The 24,219-nt window shown below is 39.5% G+C and overlaps 1 protein-coding gene across 2 annotated transcripts in view; it reads right to left on the reverse strand.

The window, feature by feature from the left end:
- Positions 1–221: 221 nt before the first annotated feature.
- MARK1 (microtubule affinity regulating kinase 1) overlaps positions 222–24,219 on the reverse strand; it is a 96,980-nt gene continuing 72,982 nt past the window's right edge. The window contains exons 10-18 of one of the 2 annotated variants that reach the window (XM_031438402.2): positions 19,133–19,232; positions 17,978–18,090; positions 15,057–15,210; positions 14,563–14,756; positions 12,867–12,967; positions 12,102–12,266; positions 10,921–11,172; positions 5,960–6,004; positions 222–2,339 (exon numbers count right to left, since the gene is read on the reverse strand). In XM_031438402.2, coding sequence (XP_031294262.2) covers positions 1,985–2,339; positions 5,960–6,004; positions 10,921–11,172; positions 12,102–12,266; positions 12,867–12,967; positions 14,563–14,756; positions 15,057–15,210; positions 17,978–18,090; positions 19,133–19,232 — 1,479 coding nt within the window. In that variant the 3' untranslated portion in view covers positions 222–1,984. The remainder of the gene's footprint in view (positions 2,340–5,959; positions 6,005–10,920; positions 11,173–12,101; positions 12,267–12,866; positions 12,968–14,562; positions 14,757–15,056; positions 15,211–17,977; positions 18,091–19,132; positions 19,233–24,219) is intronic. The other variant, XM_064477280.1, reaches the window with a different exon arrangement.

The raw sequence follows: 24,219 nt of genomic DNA on the forward strand, positions 1-24,219 counted from the left end.
GTCAAAAAAAGTCAGTTTCTACCTTGGAAAAGACGCAGCTATTTTTTAAAAAGTGTTTCAACTGATAGGAATTCCAATAAGAAAGGTTAAATTTTTCTTGTCATAATGACATCTTCAAAGTCTATGTAGCTTCACACCCTGCCAACTAGCTTTAGAACACACAAAATAAACACCCCGTACAGAATACTTCGGCACTAGAAAACAGGTAATTCACATTCTGATAAAGAGCAAAAGACAAGTGCTTTATTATGAGAACTGTTCAAGTAAAATTTCAGTGTGCACCAGTGAAAGTGAATAAAGATTTGCATTGATTTTTTTTTGAATGAACACTAGGTTAAAAAGGGGCTACATAGTTGTTTTTTTTTTCCTTCCCCAAACACCATCCTTTGCTAAGGCAAAAATACACTTCATTTTAGAACAGAACTGTTACAGAAGAAAGCTACGTCACAGTACAGCACAGATCACCCTAGTCTGGGAGCCACCGTGGGATGGCACGTCACCTCCACTTAGAGCTTTCCACTGTAGGCTAGAATTACAGTATTCATCACAGCTTTATTTCTCTGGAAACTGATAAAGTTTGAATACACTTTCTATTTCTCAGGAGTGTGCAGATGGGGCCCATATGTTGATATTACAGCAATTACAACATTAAATAACATTGCACAGTCAACCTCCAAGGCTAATTCAGTATAAAATAACAAGTATGAAAACGTACCTTTACTAGTGGTTTTTACATCACATACGTCACTAATTAGGAAAGGAAAGTGCGCAAATGCCCGATTACAACGCTGCACATTGTTGGCATTAACGATGTGGAATAAATACAAGAAATCTGGCAAAATATTAAAAACAAACAGGTTACAGGGAAACAAACTGAATGACCACATAAGCGCAAATCAATAATACACTGCTATAAATAGTATGTTCTGCTCAGAAGTCTCCTAAGCACTTACAGGTATTACTCGGTTGGGGGGGATGAAGAGGCTGGAGGAACATGAGGCAAACATTCCCAGTGCCAGTTGATTCCTGAGGAGGCATTACTTCCTAGCTGATGCATTGATCAACACTGTCAAGGTGAGTCTGTGCTATGAAACAGTCCCAGTATTACTGTATTTCCGCAATTAACGCCGTGGGATTTGGAAGGCAGCAAACCTAAGTGACAGTTTACGTTATAATAGCAGACGAAGTTTTGATTCTTTTTCATTTTGCTGCTACAATTAGCAGTGGGCCAGAAAATACTTCAACATTCAAAAGAAATCTGATGGAGGTTTAACTTCTTCTTCCCCAGTACTTCTTAGGTAGCTCAAGGCAAAGCTATTATTATTTTCATGTACTTTATTTTAAAAACTCTAAGTGCCAACACTGTAAACATTTTGCATCTTTTCAACTAAACCTTGTCTGATAACAAGGATGAGCGCAGAGATAAGCAGGAATAATTCTGTGGATTATAAAGCTGATCTATTTATCAGCTTCTGGTTTAAATTTAAATATGGTTTAAAAATAATCTTTAAAAGTCCATGCTACAATTGTAAAGACTCTTTCTGCGCACTTGTAATTCTGGACACAATTTTCAAAATTGCATGATGGAGGTAAGAATTTTAAAACCCACCAGAATGTAAATAACAGAAAGAACATTTTCAACTCAAAGCATCAAACGTACATTTACGTGCAGAAATCTAGACAACTATACAAGTTTTTAAGCAATCATCTGTTTTATTATACAACTCTATAAACAGAAAATGAACAGAAATACACAATATACTTACCTGTACATGTGAACCTACTTTTTTAGCTACAGATATTTATTATAGTTCATACTGACTTTAATTTTACAGTTCATAACTATGTATAACCTTATTGCAATAAAGGCCAATTTCTACATGGGGAGATTCACAGGCCAATCACATTAGGCATTACCAGTACATTCAAAAACTGTACCTCATGTACGGATGTATCTTCCCTGATCCTGCAAATTTGAGTTTCTTTACAGCTTAAGCTCATTTGCTATTTTAGATGCAATGTTCTTAAAGGCAATAGATGTCCCAGATATTCGCTTGAAGCGGACCCCATTGAGTGACAGCCGTGGCAACTTGCAGACTTCCATCTCCCACTGCACGAGGCTATCCTGCCTGGCATCTCCATGGACACAGAAAAGCAGAAACCTCTCCTTCTGTTCATAATCACAGTTATTTGCATCTAACACTTTCCGGATTTCTCTCATCATGTCATTGGGGTCCATTGAACTAGTGGTCTTCATACTCCACGTGAACCGCAAAGAACGGGGCTTGGAATCTTTACCTTCCTCCTTGTCTCTTTCTTTTGGTTCCCCTGTTGTACTTCTGGAAGAAGAGGGCAAGGGGGAAAATGGAAACAAAAATTTCATTCAGCAAAGAAATCAAAACACATGTAAAATCTAAGTGGTCATAGTTCAGTGCTAATAAAACTACCCAATTTGCAGACTACCCTCAAATAGAGACAAGGATTTACATCATCTTGCTGTTACAAAAATCAGGCCCCAGGACACCATCTGTTTTGACTCTTATTAATATCTTTGATTTAAAATAGCATATTAAATGTGCTTGTTTGTGGGAATTAAATTTGGTTCTGAAAGTGAAGAACTAAATACTTTTTTTCTCCATACTCTGTTTAAGTTTGCAAATGCAGATCCTCCAATTTCTGTATATTTATACAAAATGGAGACTACTAGCATTCTGCTTATCAATGCACATTTTTGAAATATAAAGAAAAATTTCCTTTTCTCTACTCTTTTTGGGTAGGAGGAGGACTGGGGACAGGGATAGCAGTAAGGGCTACAGATTATTTACACCTGATAATGTTGAGGAATAACACTGTGCTACAACGGAGTAAAGCCACCAGGTCATACCACACATAGGGGTGCAGACCTCAGTTCTAATGATTTCAGCACTTTCCTAAAGACATCCTTAAAACAGTCTACAAGACTCCACATGACAGACACTCCAACTCTTACCTCCTATTATTTCCCTCCTTGCTTACTCCCATCAAGGCACACTGACTTCCAGACTATTCTTTGAGCATACAGGGTATGTTTTTGCTTTAAAGCTTTAACAGAGGCTGTTCCCTCTGCCATGAATGCTTTTCCCTCAGATAGCTGCATGACTTCTTTCAAATTTCTGCTCACTTTCTCCTTGTGGTCTACCCTTACCACCCTACTGCACCCCCAACTCCTACCCTGGCAGGGCCAACCTCCTTACCTTGCTCTATTTCCCCTTCTAGAGTGCTCATATTCTTTTGTACTATTTAATTCATTTACTTATGTTTATTATTTATTATCTGTCTCCACCACTAGATTGTAAATTCCAGGAGGACAAGGAGTTCTGTTTTGTTCAGGTATGTCTCATGCATCTAGAACTGTGCTGGGCAAATAGTAGGTGATTAACACATATCTGTTAAGTGAGTCAAGCTTATTGTATTTTCCTTATTGTAGGTCTGCCGTAAATAATACAGAACCAGAAAACCTACTTCAAATAATCAAAGAAAGGTAAAATTCATAAATTATTTATGATTCAGAAGGCCCTATCATTAAATTTGTTGAGTAATTATCCAAACATAGATGCTGCAATTTTAACTTGTTAATCTATCTCACTTATATGTGATTTGAAGAAATGATACATTTGAAAGTTTGTATTCTACTATATAAATATTTCATATCAATATTATCATATAACGTATATTCATGTATACAGTTATATGTATATATAAATCTTTATGTATACATTTATGCATGTTTTCCTTCTCATTCCTAGATATCTGAGCTGATAAAGTTCTGCCAACCACGCAAGCTTAGAAAATCAGGAAAGGAGTAAGCAGAGAAAATAAATTTCCAAAGACTATTAAATAAGTATGGAGACGCTTTATCTCAGTGTCTCCTCTATCGTTCTCTTTCAGCTCCCTGAATCTGGGCCACAGCATCACAGGCCTCTGGGAGTGCAGATCTGACCAGAGTCATTCACCAGGACCACACGGACAGTGGGGGCTATGGAATTAGCTGCTAGGGTAGGAAGGCACCCAAAGACCCCTTGATGGAACACTCCTTTAAAAACAGAACTGTTGACTAGGGAATTTAAATTGCTTCTCTGAGGTAATCAAGCTAATGAGTTGAAAAGTGAAGACCAGAAATTAGGTGTTTCATTCCAAGTCTAGTTTTTCTTTCATTCCACCAAGGAAGCCCAGTAACCTTAAGACAACAGGCACATACCAAGATATTTTTCTACACGTCTCTCAGGGGCATCACCACTGGGAACACTAAATGTAAAAGAGCCTGGAAATGCTGACAGCAGTAACACTGATGGATTCCTACTAGGTACCAGGAGCGGGTCTAGGTGCCTGACCTGTATCACTCACTCATCTGCCCCTCACAACAACCCTGGGAGGCAGTCAGAAGGAGGAAACAGGGGCACGAGCGTTAGAGTAACCTCCTTAAAGTTACACAGCTAGGTAGGTGGTACAACACAGCTCAGACCCACACGGTCTGGCTCGAAGCCCGTGCTGTTCCCCATCAAGCCCACGCATCTCTCTGAAGTGACAGACCCTCACTAACTGGTTCGGTCCCACTGATGCTCCTTACTGCTCCTTCATCTGTAAAACGGATACTCTTCACTTGGCTGTTATGAGGATTAAATGACCAGCCCATACCTTACAGACAGTAGGTACTCAGTAAGTTTGTTCAAAAGCAAAAAAAGAAAACAAAACAATGACCAAACAAAAGAGACATTTAGTCACACTGAAAAGATAAAGTGCATGCAGATTAATCACACCATCATCAGCCACTTGGGACATTACACACTATTAAATGTCTCAGAGGAAAATCGAGTAGAAAGATAGGATGAGATGCAAGAAGGGGGCTCAAGAGTGATGCCCAGGTGAGGGAGGGGCTAAAACAAAGTCCTACACGTTTATTTAACAGGCAGAAGAGTTAAAATATCTGTCCTGCCTCTCTTTGGCTCCCTACTACGGTGACTCAGATGCCTCATTCAATGAAGAAAATATTTCAGCTGTTATGACTACACACATACCTGGCACGGTCTGTACAAAAGACTACACAGGAATGCTCAATAAAGTTTTTCCCCAGCGCCCTGTGTTTTACACTTCAAATAATTTTAAAAAGGAGAAAATACATGGAGGCTTGTGTTCAGCTGGTCAAATTTAATGCCTGAAATGAAGGCAGGCCTCTGCCTTGCCGAGGAACTGCTTGTCAAGGTTCTGAGATTTATATTGGACTCTTAATGCTGATGTACATTCAAGATAACTGAATGCCTTCAATTCTTAAATTTCCCATTTATAAATACGAACACAAGTACTAACATGTCATTAATGTGGCTCCCAGCCCAGAGGCATCAGTGCCACCCACCACCCGATCACAAACCCTGGGGTGAGGGGCCCAGCCACCTGTTTTATCAATCACCTGGTTCTGACTGTGCTCAAGTTGGAGACCCACTGCTAAAACGAGCACACAGCCAGCATTAATGCCAAAAAACCCATAAAATATGGTGGGGTGAGAGTTTTAAAATGTGGTCGGCCACTGAAGAGCCACCTAAGATACATTACTAATATCAGATCTTCCTGTATCTTTGGATTCCTCCATGTTCTGGGTTATTCGCCTAAGTCTAATTTTATTTACATCATTTTAGTGAGAAAAGGATCAGTATATTTTAATCTACTAATTCTTCTGCTAAGATATGTTTTGTAGGACAGAAAGGCACACAATTCAAAATAATGTTTAGAAAACACAAAAGTTGATTAACTTAAACTTAATAAATGCTCGGCAACATTAGGAAAACCCATACCAATATAAAAATGTTGAATACACATACTATCTAGTTATTAGTTCTAGGCATGTTTATTAAGTGCTGTAAGAATTTCAAGAGGCCGTCTTCATACACAGGGACCTAGCAGCCAAGTATTGATAGTGGCTCCTCACCTTGGGGTGTCGGCTCTGCCACTGGCTTCGCCTTCACTTGGATCCCTCAAAACAAAGTGAAGGTTGAGATTTAATGATAAAAGTGAAAAATATATCAAGAAAACCTACATCTAAAATGATTTTAAAATTAACTTGTTGAGCAAACTTCTAGCATGACAGATTTCTGTTACTTGTCAGTCTAATACTATTTCTTACTGTTTTTCACCATAACCAACACTTAACTATCATTTATTGAGCGTCTACTGGGTATTGCCATAGAGGAGATGCTAGGTGAGAGTTTAGGATTTTTTTTTTTTAATGGGATCTTCCAATTCCCAGCCACATTTTTAAAGTCATAATTTATCTTTTGATTTAGTTTAGTTCAATCTAAAGTTAAAACTATTTAATAATTATCAACAGCAAGAATCAACTTCTTATTGGTTATTAAACATAATTCTAGTAGTCGCTCAATTTAGAAAAATATAAATTAACCTTGTAGTTAGAAATGAAGCTCAACACATATATAAGTATTTCCAAAAATAAATACTGATTTTTTAATATACAAGTAATTTACTTCAGATGTTATGCTAATGAGTCATGCACATGATAAAAAAAAATATTACAGCAAACCAAAGCCTTTCCAAGCAGGTGAGTCTAGAAACATGAATTCAACCTTAAACAGAAGCATTGATCTTACCTGGATATCCACCTGTGAAATAAAATCAGGAAAACTCTACTAATTGTTCTTTTGTTGAATGTCATTAATATTTTTAAGTCTACCAAAATTTTCATTATTTGTCATTTTCAAAGGTAATTAAGTATCTACATAGGAGTATCAAGATACAAACCAGTTTAAATATGTTAAGAGATGGCTTGTGATAGCAAAACACTATTAAACAGCTAGGAAAAATATCAACTTGAACCCTTAAGTTAACATTTTCTTAATGTTTTAACTAGTCCAGAAACATTTATATTATTTATGTAAAATGAGTGCAACAGGGAAAAAAATCAGTGCCACCGTCCTCACCTCCCACATTAATAAAACAACTGGTGGTTAAAAATACATGCTTTTCAAGGTCTTTAACCACAGGGCTTCCTTTTGACAAACATATTGTGTAAAAAACATTTTCCTATCTGAATTAAAAAGGATAATAAGGTGTATTTTCACATTCAAATGAGGTTTCTTAAATTTCTGTCTTTAATAACTGACATTTTCATTGGGAAGTATAATAGAAATTCAATGCCATCTATACAAACCTATTTTTATTATAGCACACTGAAATAAATAAAACATTTTCTGAGCAGGCTCAAAGGGAAATGCATATTTCAAGTTACATGTGGATGTACTGAACATGCTGAAGGGCAGCCTATCAACTGGGTAAGAAAGATAATGATGTTGATTCCTTTAGCAGGAAGGGACATGTCTCACCGGACTTTTCTGTACTATTTATACTTTGCCTTTGAATCACTGCTAGCAGACCACAGCCGAACTGTCAGCGTCAGGAATGAAACACCCCTTGGACCCCACTTCCCCTGCTGTAACTATTGAAAGCAACTGATTCGCCACATCCTTTCCCATACCCTGTTCCACAGCCTTCCTGGATGCCACTAGGAAACTGCCTGCAAGAATTTCTGCTATTTGGCAATGATTTCACAGTCTAGTAAGTCAGCTCCAAGTAGCCACAGGGGGATGTGGAACACGCAGCTGGCTGCAGTGCAGCATGGCTCTCCACTGCTCAAAACTTAAAAACAAGCCAAATATATTACACATACTCAGCTGAACGAATCAGGTTATTCCCTATATAAGAAATATGATTAAAAAATCATGAGGTTTGATATGATCTCCAGTTCATACGGTAGATATACAGAACAGATCCAAAGCAAATCATTCTAAATGCTATTTAAAAGACGTTTGAAATAGCACATCTACACCCTCCCCTGATAGATGACTCTAGTGTAAATCACTTTCCTGATTACAAAGTTCTTTCCTAAGACCAGAAAGCAACTCTCTCACATGGTCCTTTGGGCATCCAGCTTTCTGACGGCCCAAGCAGAACTACTCAATGGCTTCTCTGTGATAATGGTTTTCAAATTCATGAATAATAGAACTATTCTCCATCTTTTTCTTAAGGCTTACTAACCCAAATTCCTTTACTTTTCCCCCTAAAAATCCCATTTTTCCATCTTTTTAAGCCTTTAGTGGTACAATGACTTTGTTAGTCCCAGAGCCTGCGAGGTGTCCTGGCCCCCGAATTGTGCTCAGGGCCAGGCCTGCCTGGCACACACCCCAGTTGGGTGTGGGCCCCACAGCGGGTGGTCAGAGTGCGGCCCCATTTCTTCAGGCTTCAGGTAGAGTGAAGTGAGGAGGGCAAAGGGAACAGAGGGAAAGGTTGGCCTTGAGCCCACGATGGACTTAAGATGAGGCAAGTGGGAAGGATGATAATTTGAGAGCTGAGCTGAGAAGATTAACTAATAAGGCACTGAGAGGTTCTCCGGGGTATCTCCAAGCCTCCAAGCCTCCCCCAAATTCAACACGCTGCATGTGCAGAAAGTTCAGCTGCATTGCAGCCTGCCAGCTGCTAAGGAACTCAGCAGGTTCCTTCCTGGTACTGAAACCAACGCCGGCTTGTCCTCCTGCATGAAGTCCTCTGGGGTGTATCCGATGGCCCCTCTTCAAGCTACAAAGGGCTACCGTGAACACAGACAGATCTGCAGAGCCAAAGCTGTTCACATGGTGACAGATGACCTCGGAGCAGAACTGAGAATTGCTTCTCTTCTCTAACCAAATCCAGAATTAATTAAAATATGTTAAAAATCAAAGCGTTAAAAAACCCTACCTAATTTCTGAGAAAGAATAGCAAACAACCTCTCCCCTCCCTTCTTTTCCCTCTGCCCAAAAAAGCCCTTTACTAAATGACACTGCTCAAAATTTAATAAGGGCCCGGTGGAACTTTAGAAGCTTCCATGCTAGCTCCCCTCAGAGGCTGCCTCTAAACACTCTTTTCCCGCAGCTTCTTCTCTATTTCAGGACCTGCTTCCTTCATGGCACTGATCAGAATGTACTATAACCTTGCCTACTTTTTAAATTGTCTTCCACACTATTCATCCACCCAATCGATGAATGTTTACTGGATGCCATACTACACGTCAGACGTGGCACTCACTGTTCGGCAGAAGATTCAACACAAGACAAAGCGAGCAGACAAGCCAGCGACAACCCCCTGCTCTCACGGAGCGGAGCACACCTTCCCCTTGGGAGAGAGAGACGATGAACAAATAAGTAAAGCGAATACATTATTTCAGGTGGTATTCAGTGCTAAGGAGAAAAATAAAGCAGGAAAAGGGAGTGTTGGGAGGAACAGGCTGTGATTTTCAACAGGGGGATGAGGAAGGCCTCGCTGAGGGAGTGACGCTTGAGCAGAGACCTGGAGGAGGTGGAGAAGCCAGCGTGCAGGTCTCAGGGGAGGAGGGTTCCAGGCAGGACGAGCATAGGAAACCCTCACCAGGTGTGCGCAGTGAGCTCGAGGACAGGAGGGCCTGTGTGGCTGGTGGGGAACAAGCAAGAGGGAGGGTCGGAGAAGACGACGTCAGAGCAGGAAGGGGTGGCCAGACCATGGGGTCACTGTGATGGTTCTGAGGTGTCCTCTGAGGAAGATGAAAAGCAAGCTGAGGACTTATATCGTTGGGACAGAACAGGAGGACAAGGGCAGAAGCAAGGAGACCTGAGAGGGGGCTGGAAGATGCAAGTCGTTCAGGCTGGGAAAGCAGTGGTAGGAAAGCTGGAAGCAGTTAAATCCTGGAAATAACGTCAAGGCGGAGCCAGCACAACCACTGGGGGAACTGATGTGTGGTAAGAAGAAAGCAGGGCTCACGGATAATCAAGGCTCCCAGTTCCAACAACCAGAAGGACAGTGCTGCTGTTACTGAAAATGGCAAAGAATGAGGAGGGACAGGTTCGGGAAAGAGAGCTGGGAGCTGAATTTTGGAAGGTTCTGTTGGAGTTTATTGTAACACATCCAAGCGGAGAGGCTCGGCAGACAACTGGATACATGAGCCTGTCCTCCAGAGGAGAGACCCGGGCTAAAGATGCATATCGGGGTCATTAATGTAAGATGGAATTTAATGTCCTGGGCCTGAATGAGGTCACCGAGAGTGAGGATAACCAGAGAAGAGAATGTGTCTTGGGGCCGTCTGATATTTAGAGGTCAGAGGAAGGGCAAGGGGACCTAAAAGAACCAGCAGAGGAGCCTGAGAAGGGGCGGGCAGCCTGAGAGGGAGGAGGAAAACCAGAAGCCAAGTGAGGAAAATGCTAACTATGTGGAATGCTGTAAGACAATAAGCTGTTGCCAGAAGGGGGCTGTGCCATCTCACCGCTATATCAAGAGCTCCTGGTAGAGGGCCCCGCACACAGTAGGTCCTCAAAAAGAGTACAATTTCACTGTTGTACTGGATTACATTACTATACTTGTATTCATTTTGTGGTTACCATATTTTGATGTTAAGATTTTGGGATGTTAAATTACAGAATCTCTGTGACTCCAGTAATAGGCTTTTTACAAGGAAGAATAAAAGGTAAACTATCATTAGTGAGCAATTTAAAGTATTCTTAAGAAATGTTATCCGAAGGAGAAATGGAAAGTCATATTCAATTCCTCTTTCTAACTCCAGGCTTTCAAGCAGGGGATACTCTTTGTTAAAACACACATTTTTGATGTCAGGTTTTGTTTTTTCCGCCCTATTTTTATAGAATTTTTAGATTCTCATTTTGTTCATTTTTTCCCCCTGTCTCTTTCTTAAGGGAAAAGGCTTTACGTCTTCCTTGATTTTTTCTCCTTCAATCTTTTGTAAAAGATCAGCTCTACTGAAATCTCATAAAACCATTCTGGAAAATCACTGCACAGATTAAAGAAAACAAAAACAAAAAACAAATATCCGTCTTAATTCCTAGAGGAAACGGAACGCCGCAGTACACTGGTACTGACCTGCGAACGAACTTGGACGTTATTTTGCTGATTATGCCGGTGGACGTGCCCCTCCGGGCGTGCGCAAAGGCGCCCGGCTCGTGGGAAGGGGAGGCGGGCGGCCCGTTGTAGGCGGCGCTGCGGCGCTCCCGGAGCTGCTCGCCGTGGAAGGTGCTGCGGCTGGAGCTGCCCCGCGGGAAGCGCGTGCGGTCCGGGGTGGCGGCGCTGATGCTGTGCGCGGACGGGGACGCAGCCGGCACGCGCTGGGTTGTGCTGTTGGGACACGTGGAGACGTGCTCTTCAGAATCAGGACAGAGAAAGCTTTCCCTCTGGCTAAAATCCAGAAGGAAATGAACAGCTACGGCTACTTTTAGTCGACCGTGTTCTGTCGGGACAGTAGAGATGTGGTGCTTGCAGAGGGATACAATTTCAGGTTCAAACTAGATGCCTCTATAAAAATGTAATTACTAGAGATTAAGAAATCCCTGAAACGGGGATACAAAGCTAATACTCTTCAATATCAGCAATGCCTGGCAAGGGGCCCTGCATACAATTTTTTCTTTTTTACTATTTTCTTAAGCCATTCAGTAATGTGGAATATGAATTTTATTATCAAAAAGCCTTTATCTAGGCTTCAGTGACAGTGAATGCTGTAACACCCATATAATCAACAAATCTAACTATCAAACATGTTCCTGAATTTGAGAAGTCTTAACATACAGAAATACCAGAAAAATAGTCATTTAACTTTATACCAGAAAGGGCTCTTCGAGACCATCCGTGTCACTGGTAGGAAAACTAAAAATACAGTTTCATTAAGACTAAGTGATGCTGGAGCCAGGAAGATGACCCAGGTCTCCACCTCCAGTCTCGTGGGGGGTTTTTTGGTTTGTTTTTAAATCATAAAACCTCAGTTACCTAAATGATAAATTAGGCAACAACCCTTCACTTTACAGATGGATTTAATGGAGAATCCACAAAGAAAATTCCCCCAGAAGATGATTTAAGTTATAAGCAACCTTCCCGAAAACAGCTGGGGGATGCAGTGAGCTTATGTAATAATTCAGCTTTACCTCTGCCGCAGACACTGAATCTTTTCAAAACAACTCATAATGTGATGGCTATCATGTGTTTTTGTACAGTGCTGTATTTTTTTTTAAACTCTTAGCAACAAACAAAATGAAATGCAGCCAGCACGTTACCCGGGCCTGTAAGCTTCGGCGCTGTCTTTAATGGTGGGCAGTGTAACTTTAATAGGGTGACCAGAAGCAGACATGGACTTCTGGTGGCGCGGCCGCGCTGACGGGACGGCAGAAATCACGGCAGGGCCTGCAGAGGATATGCTACTCGCCGACATCTCCGTGAGGCTTGACATGAAACAGTTGAGAAGACCGTGGAAATGTAAAACAGAAGAAAAACTATAGTTTATTAAAATTTAAGACCTCGGTTTTTTCAAAGTCTGAATTGACTGATACCTTTTATGACTGAAACACTTAAATCAACATTAGTGGCATTATTAGTGACTGACAAACCAACATTCTTGTTAAAGTGTACAGGGTGAATTTATCACCACCTTCCATGGAAAAGCCCTCATTATTTAGATATAACGATGACCTGAATTGCGGGGGGCGGCGGGAAGGAAGAAGGTAAAAAGGAAGCAGCAGGTATATATAAGAGTCAGATTCAAATTATGAAGATCAGATTAGGGCAGTACAATAGGCTTTTTGCTAGAGGGAATTAGTTACTATCAGATTTTACTCAGACAATTGCAGGTTAAGAGACTTACCTCCTGCTTCCTCTAAATATTTTCCTATCGTTCCCTTCTGGCACAGAGATGCCTTAGTAAGAATGGTTGCTGCAATCGAACTAGCCATTTTGCACTTCCTCTCCTCTTGACCCACTCAGCTACGGGAGTTTTACCAAGAGCACTAACGCGAAGCCACGACAAAGGCACTCTGACGTTTTACCTGCTGTCTTTTCCATTCTGCAATGCTGTGTATCGATCTGTGGTCCTCTCACAGACATACGTATTCCTTCTTGCCATGCTACCCCCAGGATACACATTGTTCTTTAAGAAGGAAAAAAAAAATTCTAGCTGCAGTTGTGGAAAGTCAAACAAATGAATTTAAGCTGCAAATAACTCTGAAAGAATACGTGGTAGAATTTTAATTTATCAGAATCTAATATTAACAAGCTCCACCTCCCACCTCTCTCTTGCAGGAATGAAGGGCGAAGCCCAGCAAGGCCCTCATTGTTTCTCAGTTTATTGTCCTACAGCAGCAGCGAGCAGTTGTTTGGAAGCAACAGAAAAGCTGGGTTTTATTCACATCTTTGTAAGCTGGTGATGGGGAGAAGGCCAGGAGTGGTTCAGGAAGCTTGAGGGGTGCTATGCACGAGAGATACCCCCACACTAAACACCATCATGTCCTGAACTCATGTTTGCCTACCACTACAGCGGTCCCTTGGGATCCACTGGGCATTGGTTGCAGGAGCGCCTGCTTCTGTGGACGCTCAAGTCTCTTATATAAAATGACCGAGTACAGTTGGCCCTCAGTGTCTGCGGGTCCCATGCCCACAGATTCAACTAGCTGCGGATCGAAAGGAGGGGCCGACCGTACTGATTTCTTAAATTTCTATCTTCCCTTCCAAGGCATACACTTTTTCCTTTAATTTCTATCCCAATCCTCACTTCCTGGATATTGTCCAGAATTTTGGTTCTAAATTTTCATTACTTTTTTCTTTTTTTTGTATATGTTACCACATACATACTTTACTAAGTTAGTTGATTGTTTTCAACTTCCATATACCTCACAGCAAAATTCTAGATTTATGTCTCTTCCTATAAGAATACGTCCTCAAGCAGGACAGTGTTTTCAAATGGGTCCCTGTATCATGACTCAGACACTCTATTCAGAAGAGTATGTTTGTCACACCTTGACATTTCAACGACAACTTGGTTGGAAATAAAATTCTGGGTTCAATGGGCTTTTCTTTTGATACGTTAAAAAATACATATTTTTATCCATTTATCTTCCTGCATTCATATTACTGCTGAGAAATCTGATGTCAGTCTTTTACTGTTATTATTTCTTCAAATATTTCCTTGCCTTCATTTTGCCCCTTTTCCTTTCTAAACTCCTATTCCCTAAATGTCACCAATTCTGTGTCTCCCCTTTGTATACCTTGGTTTTCTTTTATATTTTCGCTTTACTCTTTCCTGCTGCCTTAAGGGGGATGTCTCTATCTGTCTTCTAGCTCCCATTATGTCATTTCTACAGTTAGCTGTTCTAAGTGAATAATGTGAGCTAACTTTATAAATTATTACTGTAGTCTGCCTTCACTCAAGTTTACTTGTAAACAAAATTAAATGCACTAATATAATGTAATATTAGGTACATATTACAAACATGCAAAATGAGGCAGGAATGTTTAATGTATCATTTGGTGGTAAGGTTAAATGTTATTTTAAGAATTCATATTTTCTGTTCTTAAACTGCACTTATGAGAAGCTTGGCCCCCCATTTTTTTTTTTTTTGCATGTTCTTTAAATACATGATTCACTTTAAAATTTTGAAACTGAAAAGATAAAGCTTAAAGCACTTAAAAAAAATTCTGACAACAGATAACTACAGCGTATTGCACTACAGCTGAATGTTGACTCACACTTGGAATGGTTGAAGACTTCTTCCTTTCCGGCCCCACCAGGGGGCTTGCGGTCATCTCGCTTTTTGATCCAACCGTCGTGCTCCCGAGTTTACGCACCACATCTTTGTCCCACTCCTCTTTCTGCTCACTCTCCACGCTGTTGGCCTGAGGCCTTTTGGTGTATGATACGGCAGGCGGAATGGATGGACCGGCTGTAATGTGAAAACAAACATTAGTAGATGAAAAACAACTGACATATTTTCTTCTCACCAACAAAAACTGTATTTGAAATATCTTTATTTGCATATTTTATACGCTGAAGTAAGATTGAACTGATTAGAAAAATTAGGTCAGCCCCTAAAAATAGGATTATAGTTATTATTCAGGAAGATAAATCTGTGATAATTGGCAGTGACACAAGAACATAAAGATGTGAATGTACAGTGCTTAAAAGAAACCCAAGTTTGGGTAGACCCGGTCTGTCTTTCCACTTATTTGGACGTTTCCCCCACCATGATCACTAAAGCGCCGCTGCTTCTGATTGGCTGAGATGCTTCGCTGGACCTTCAGGTGAGCAGGGGACTGCAGAGTGCTGTTGTTCAAGTCACTGCTGGGCCGGGACCGCTGACACAGGCTTCCACTGGACAATGATTCACCACCTTCAAACTATAAGAAGACAGACCACCAAACTTTTAAAACTTTTGGTTTAAAACCAAAAAAGTTCATAGAAACAATATGCACTCTTGATTATCTAATTTATTCCAAGTCATATAAGGAGTAATCAGAACTTAAAAAAAAAAAGTTTGGAGACAGAACTGCAAGTTGGCAAACAGGAGGGGAGAGAACTGGATAGAACATCCTTCCACAAGTAGGTGCCATCTTCTGTTCCCTTGTACAAATGGCTTTGGGTCCTTAGTCAAAACACCAAGTAACAACTACCAATTATTAGATGGTTATTATTAAATACCAGGTGCTATGCATGCTAAACTCTATATATATGTTACTCTCTTTAACCATTACAACAAACCTGTGATCTACCAACCTACACCTTATAGATGGAAAAAACTGCAGCTAAGAGATTCAAGAGACATCTCTGGGATTCAAACTCAGGCCCAGCTGGGATTCAAACTCAGGCCCAGCTGGGATTCAAATTGTGGAGAAAGTCTAAAATTTTAACTTTATACACACACAGACACACACATTTTTTGTTTTGATTTGCTTTCTCCACCACATTTACAGAACAAAATTTGATTTCTTGGCCCTGCTCAACAACTTGCATCAACTTAGAACTAAGCGTGGTAAACTGGGGACTGGTACCCTGTCCCTCTCTCTGTCACACAACAGTTGTTTGCGGCCAGCAATCTTCGGACTGAATCACTGGCATTCCAACGGGGAATCGAATCTGTGTGTAAAGCCGCTAATGACAAAGAGCGGAGTCATACTGATGATGAGCATTTTAACAGATAAGAGCTAACACAGGGCACCGAGTAATGTGCCTGCAACTGTTCTGAAGACTGGAGAGGTATTAATTCATTTAAGTCCTCTCAATGACCTTGAGAGGTAGCTACTATTATCACCCTCATTTTATAGAACAGGACACTGAGGCAAAGAGAGAATAAGTAAATTGCATAACTTAAGTACATATAACTGCATCATAATTAAGTTAAGTCACAGAGCTGAGGAGTGGCTGTGCTGGGGTGGGGATTTACACCCAGCGAGCCTGGCTCTGAAGTTCAGGCTCTTCCTACTTAACAGTAGTCTCGTTAGTTTATAATACAATCCAAACTTCATTTTAATTTATGCATGGGCTAAGTTGTGTGCCTGCTAAATTAGTGCTTCCTTTATATTTAAATTAACAGAAAAACTAAAGATCTTAGGAATGAAATTTGAAATCAAAGTAGAAACAGTTGGAAGACTTTAGAAATAACCATTTGTACTATTTCTCACTTCTTAAAATTCTCTTGGCTTGGCTTCTTTTGACACCACTTTCCCAGCTCTTAGTGTCTCTACTGAAGATCCTCTCCCCACTATAATAACAGTACCTACCTGGCAGGGATGCTGAGAGGACTAGATGAATTAATACACTGAAAGTCCCTATGTTCCTGGCACATTACTGTGCACCCCTCTGATGACGACTCTCAAATCTATTAATACTATTCAGCTGTTCCCCTTCAGCTCCAGATCTTATATTCAAATGTCTACTCAATGGCTCCATCCAACAGGAATCTCAAATTCAACCACCCCAAACTGAACAAACCTCCTATCTTCCCCCTGATATTCACTCTTTTCCTACCTTGGCAAATACATCTTACAAAACCAGCCACCTATGCTAGAAATTTGAGTCTCTTATGCCTCATTTCCAACAGGTTATCAAATACTGTTAATTCTACCTGTTACATGTCTTGGCCTGCTGTGGGCGCCTGTCCTCTTCTATGTCCCAGAGTGTCCTGTACATCCCCCTAATCAGAGCATAGACCACACTGTGGATGGCTTCTCTCCCCTCCAGAGTGAGGGCTCCTTGAGACTACAGACCTTCTAATCTTTCTACTCACAGTACTTAGCATAGTTTCTGGTACAGAGTAGGTTCAGTAAATGCCAGCTGAGTGTACTGCTTCACTAACAGTTACTATCTAATTATAAATAATTTCAGCCGATTCTATAAAATGCCTCCCACAGATGTCTAATTTTCAACCAACTGTCAATGCTCTGGGATGTTCTTAACTCTCAATTTCTACCTTTATATCTGCTGTCCTAAAGGATCATTTGCTTTTCATTGTTCAATCACCACTGACTTCCTGACTCTCTCCTATTACAGACTGCACACGGCTTTGAGAATCCCCAACTAAAAGTATCAAAACACTTGACACTCTATAAGGCAGAATATCAGCAAACAACCTTTTCCTGGGTTCCCATATTTTGTTTTAAATGCTGTCACTTCCTTTTGTTTCACAGTTACTATCTTTTCTGCACAACTAGAATAACCATACTACCTTTGGCAGGGCTGTTGCATTTGGATGCTCAAGTCTGGGGGATGCCATTATCAAAGACCTGACTGTGAATGACGCCTCTTAGAGCTAAGCAAGGCACGAGGCCTGTTCTTTCATAACAGAACCTCTTTTGCTATTTGGAAATAAGATCGGTTCATAACTCAGCATCTTGTGGAAGGGGACGATGTAGTTCAGTGGTAGAACATGAGCTTAGCACACATGAGGTCCTGGGTTCAATCCCTAGTACCTCCATTAAAAAATAATAATAATAAAAATTTTTTTTAATTCTTAGTATCTCGAATTTTGAATTCTAATAAATAAGAATGTTTGGGTCTTTATATTATTTTTGATATCATATAGAATGTATTTACTGATATTATATCTATAATTAGCTGTCACTTAGCTCAATAATTAATTCACAATAATCTGAAAAGGTGAAAACTTACTTCAGGTGGTTTTCTACCTAGAAGAATGTAAGTAGCCATGACTTCATCGTATTTCTGATTTATTAAGGCGTCATTTATCTCATCTCGTGCAAAACCCATGGTGATCATGATGTCTAGAAATAAAAAACAAAAAAATGCAAATTTTCTGAAAATGGATTTTAGTAAACAAAGCAACAAAAATAGGCAAGTCTGTCAACATTCAGTATAAAAACTAAATTCTGAAATTTTAAAGTGTAATTTTAATTACAAAAACTTCTGGATTATTAATATACACTGTATATTCACAGACACTGTATACCCATCCACAGTTTTTCATGCAGAAATTACCTGTATCATGAGTTAATACATTCATGGGCCTACCCCACTGCCTTGCACATTCTTGAGCTGAGCTCCTCTGTCCAGGTAGACACAGGCTCTGTCTGTCCGTGACACACACGAAATGCACAACACACCTCTCTCTTTCAACACACCCTCAGCTACTCATGGAGTGGTTTCTCTTCTCTCTTAACAAGTTCCACTTTCTGATCTGAAGGCAGGTTGATCCTTCTTTGGAAGGCCTGCATTCCAGAGTTCTTCTGATCAGATTCCTAACACCCTAGAACGCTCCTCCTTCGCCACTCTGCCCTCAAGCCAGAGAGAAGCACAGCTGAGATGACTCAGCTGTGAGTTTCTGACGGCTTTGGGGACGAAAAGAGAAGCAAGCAAAGAGCACAGGTTGGAAGGAGAGCGCTGACTGGGCAGGGTAGGAGGGACCCCGCTGAGAGGGTGGGGAACAAAGCGGGAGGTGGAGTGTCTCTCTTCTCACTCAGCACACATGCCTCTACATTTCTGGTTAAGACACATGCTGTGTTTTGCTGGTATTTATAGTCTGATCAGTGCTGATACTTAAATTCAGTCATTCCTCCTGTTAGGGATTGCTGAAAGAAAAGAATGAGGTTTGTCTACATTATTTTAATTTTTATATCACTGTTGACAACAACTGAATTAGAAGATAATATATGAGAACAAAATAAGGAACTTGAATTTTGTAATTGTAGTGTATATCTGGGAAAGAAAAGATAATGCAAGTATTTTTCAAATAAAAATTGCTCCCTATTTGGACTGAAGGACTCTGACTTTTAGCCTAGGGACAGCGCCTCTCATTTAAATACTCACCTATTCTCTTTGTGTCATTGAAATCTGGTTCAGGCTCAGCATATGGCTTTAGTTCTTCTTCTTCATGACCAACATTCATCCACCGATCTTTCATTATTTGCTAGGAAATAAACTCTACATTATGTTTGGCCAATCAGGACATTCAACCACTTATATCAGCTCTATTTTACTCAGTGTGAAATTCATTGGTTCAGTCAACAAGGAATCATGTGACACTTTCCAATAAAGCCACTGTTCCTACTTTGATTAGCAGGCCAACAGGAGATGTAAGTAAGACCTTGGGCCATATTCTGTATCTTAGGACAACTACAACTGTCATCCCACACACTCACCAAATGAATCGATTCAAAACATGCTACCTGCTGCCAATGCTCCTCTAGAAGAAGTATTTTCACATTTGAAAATTTTAACACAAAAACCTACTGATTTTAACCTCTGCTTCATACTTTTACATTTAAGATTATTGAAGAGATCTTTTTCTGGTCTTCTACCAAATATTTACCTGTGTCTTAATATCATCACTTAACTAACACATTAGGAAAGAAGAAGAGATCATAGAAACGGAAATCAGGGTTATCAGTGAAGACAGCTCAGAGCACATGGGAAAAGAAAATGGTCAAGAGTTAAGCCCACAATTAGGAATCAGTAAGAATCAGGGTGAAAACAGGGGATGGTGTGCATTACCAGAGTAAAGTTTAAGCTGAGGCTGTGAAACAACAGTCAGTCCTGGGCTGTTAAAAGGCCACCTAGAGGGGGCAGCCTATGGAATGAGGAAAATATCTGCAAACCATGTATCAGACAAGGGTTTATATCCAGAAAATATAAAGAGCTCCTATGACTCAACAACAACAAAAACTGTCTGATTAAAAAATTGACAAAGGACTTGAATAGATATTTCTCCAAGGAATATATACAAATAGCCAATAAGTATATGATAAGATGCTCAGACTCACTAATCATAAGGGAAATCAAAACCACCGTGAGATACCACCTCCTATCTGTCAGGAGGGGCCACTGTCGAAAAAAATGAAAGTGACAAGTGTTGGTGAGAATGTGAAGAAACTGGACCTCTTGTGCACTGCTGGTATGACTATAAAATGGTGTTGCTGCTGCGGTAAACAGTATGAAGGTTCCTCAATAAAGTAAAAAGAGGACTACTATATGATCTGGCAATTCCACTTCTGGGTATATATCCAAAAGAACTGAAAACAGGATCTTGGAAAAAAAAAAAAAGCTCTTTAGACGAGGATAAAGGCTGAGGGAAAGGAGTCAGTAGAAAGGAGCTGTGGATGGTACAGAAGAGAAAGCTTTACTGAAGGAGGAAGGTACTGAGAAAGCACATTTATGCTAAATCCAGCACAGGAAGGAATGGCGAAGTCTTGGACAAGAAAAAAGACACCTCTCCACTGCCACAGGGACGTACGGAGCTGGCTGGGGTTCAGACAGTAACATTACGAGTATGGTAGTAGTGGGGGGGAAGAACTCATGAATAGAAACCAGTGGGTTTCTATTTTCTCAGCAGAGCAAAAGATACGGACACTTCCCTAGAATGGTTTTCTCTATTTTCTCTACCTAAGTTCCCTTTTATCTGTTTTACAACTTCCACACAAAATCTGGGCTGCTTCTGTTACTCTTTCATGGTACTCTGACCTCTGCCTACAATTTAATGCAACTTGTCATTTTGTAATTATTCTGTGTTTACCAGTTAATTGTCTCTGCTATTAGACCATCAATCCAAATAAAGAATGACCCGTGTCTGATCTGCTCAGTATTGCATATCTAGCACTTAAATGTACCCGGCACTTAAATGCTCAAAGCATCATTTGTAGACTGAAAGAGTACAACCTCCTATCTGCGTTACTCATCTGCTCTTCCTCTGTGTTCCCGTGAACTCTGTTTACATCCTACAGTGGCAGTTATATCACATCCTACTTTATATTACAGCTCATGGTGTGTAGGTCCGTCTCCTTCACTATATTTAAAGTCCTTGAGGATAAAGACTGGACCTTATACTGTCTTTCTTGGCACAAATGCTTGTTTGCTGCTTTTAAACAGGGCAGTGGTTTAAAATAAGGCTGGACAGAAGCCTTGGGTAAGATTAAATGCAGAGAAGAGATCAGCAACAAGACAGTTTAGGAAGCTGTTAAAATGCCCAGGAGAGAGACAACAGAGAACTGAGCTGAACATGAGGAAACAGAAGAAGGAAAACCTACAGAGGTACAATCTATAGTACGTGATGACAAAATTCATTTTGGGAATGAGGGAAGGATGAAATCCGAGAGGGTTCTGAGGATTTTAACTGAGGGGCCTGGTGGAACAAAGCAGCCATGAATTAAGTAAGAAATACAAGAGCAGGAAGAGATTTGGTAGTTGGAAGATAAACAATTAAAAGCAAAATAACAATAATCCAAAATTTCTGATATTTCTCAGTTCAACTGTGTTTATTTGGTGCTCATTTCATAACCATTATTATCTGTCCACATCATGGACAAACATGTATGTGGACAAAACCAATTTTTTCTGAAAAAAAAAAAAAAAAAAGATCAAAGACGACAGAGAAAGGACAATAAGAAGGAGCTTCGCTTGAGGCTCAGATTTTGAAAGGTAATAGTCTATCTTGGTTAAGGACTGGAAAATGAAAGCATATACAAAGAGGGGATAGCAGAAAAAATGTTTAGTTTCTTTCTAAAAAAAAAATCCAGACACACCAAAATGCCAATAAATAGGAAAAAAAACCCCAGCATACAACATAAAACACAAATCCTTTCAACATTATATGTGATAGCGTCCTTTCCATTATGAGTGCAATTAGGAAGAGTTGACAGCATCCATAAACACAACCTGAAAAAACTGTACAACTGTTTAGATCTAGAAACAACTACAGGTCAGGTAAGTAGAATGTGAAATTAATTTCATTAATTTTATCTTCATGGAGGATGAGGTACATAACTTATAAGACCTTATGAAATACTTTAATGAAGTACACAGTCATATGTGAGAAGCAACAGGAAGATGTGTCAGTTAAATAAGTTTAATGAGACAATAAGCAGCAGATTACTTAAATCAAGATTCCTTATATCAAATTTCAATATTAGTGAATTAGATACTCAACTAACGTGGAAAAAATACATTAAGTTCCATTTTTTTAAAATATGGGAATTAACAGGGAACTATTTCGTATCAAAATGTACAAAGCTAATACAAGTCTATGAGGCTGATTAACCAGACTCCTTTAGACAAGCAGTTAAGGAACACAGAGAGCTTAGACATGAAGAAGCACACAACCTATTCATTAAAAATATTGAGCATTATCTCTGATGAAAGAAATACAAATCAAAGCAATTATGACAGACTGTATTACTACCATAAGGGCATCAAATACTAGAAATTATTCTATCCAATAATACTCGAAACAAGCTGCGGAGAATAGGTACCTTCAAATGCCTTAGGTCACATACTATCTTTTGGCAATGACACATAGGACCTAGCAGACTATTTATACTGTTTGACCCCATAATTATGGTCTGGAGAATTTATCTCAGCACATATCCCAAAGTGCAAAAGTATATCTCATCATTTTTAGCAAAAACTACTCATATGTGCAACAAGCAGAGAAGAATTTAATAAACTTTTATTCATAATTGAAGGAGAACAATATTGCTACTGACAGGGAAGGTCACTCACGATAAAGCAAAAAGTATGTACTAAAAACATTTAAGTTAAAAAAAAAAGAGAATGCGATATGACACGAAAGCATTTTTACTATATAAAAATTTGTTTATACTCTGAAAATTGGTGTTTTGAAAATAGTTGTTTTTATAGTCTATGGTTTTTTTGTTGTAAAGTTGATAATAAAGTTGGTATGAATAAATAAAAGTGAAGACTAGTAAATTTCATCATCATCGCTATTTCAAGGGGAGTTTCTTAAGATACGGTTTAAGAAATCTTTTTCTTTTTTCAGGAGCGTCAGGTTTCTCTGGAAAGTCATTTCTGGGACTCTGAAGCAAACCAGCTTTTGTATGGTAGTATCTGCAATATTATGATTGTATTTCCAATGGGGACTCATGGTTCTGTGGCTGGAAAACTTAGTTTTGACAAGCTGGAACAATAGATTCCAGACTATATTCGAATACATCAGGTTTAGCTTCTGATGAGCAAATGTTTTAATAATAATTTGGCTTTTAAATTCAACTCAGAGAATTCTAATACTTTGATCTTTCATATCTTAATGCTAAGGATAAAAGACTTAAATATTTGGCTACTATAAATTAATCATCATTAAGATACCAAGTACATCTTATCAATTGTCCATAGAGACTTGTAGCATCCATTCCTCCAAAATATCTTTTGAATGGTCTTTTTGTTCTGCTCGTTAGCTGGGCCAATGCCCCAACTCTGAACATTTTATTAAGTGACAATCAGGTAAACTGGGCTCCAATGATAAAAGTGGGTCATAAAGCAGGATTAAGAGAGCCTCATGTTCCAATAAAATTTTAGAACTGATATGACAGTCAACAATTTTGACTTTTTAAATATTTCACATAATGTTCTACTAAAATGGTTGAAAGTGAATTTACAAAAGTAATAATATGAAAGCGGGCTTTTTTACTGCACAAGTTTCTCTGTTAAAACATTATTAACATATCCTCTTACCCTCAAAGGAAAAAAAATACCACAAAAATCATAGGAAGGAACTAATCACATTTAAACAAATAATAAAGTAAAAAAACCTGATAACTTATTCACCGATATAAAGCACTGAAAATATTTCCCAGTGGAAGTCACCATCCCTTAACTTCCATCAACACATATGGTATCTTTCAGTGAAAAGTACTTTGGAAATAAAATTACAAAGCCCAGACTAACCTGAGAGCTCTGTACACAGGGATGGCTCACTATAAGGCTGCCTCCTAACCAGCATGGAGTCCGTGCCAGAAGGCCCCATTGCTACACTAAAAAAGTACAGTTTAAATGAGGTTAATTCTCTGAATTTTCTACCCTCTCTATTAAGGCAAATAAATGAAGACAAAAAAGTATTAGCGAACAATACATGCTGAATCTCTGAAATTATCTTAGCACAGGCTAAA

This window comes from Camelus dromedarius, chromosome 21 (assembly GCF_036321535.1).
Source record: "Camelus dromedarius isolate mCamDro1 chromosome 21, mCamDro1.pat, whole genome shotgun sequence".
Classification (NCBI taxonomy): Eukaryota; Metazoa; Chordata; class Mammalia; order Artiodactyla; family Camelidae; genus Camelus; species Camelus dromedarius.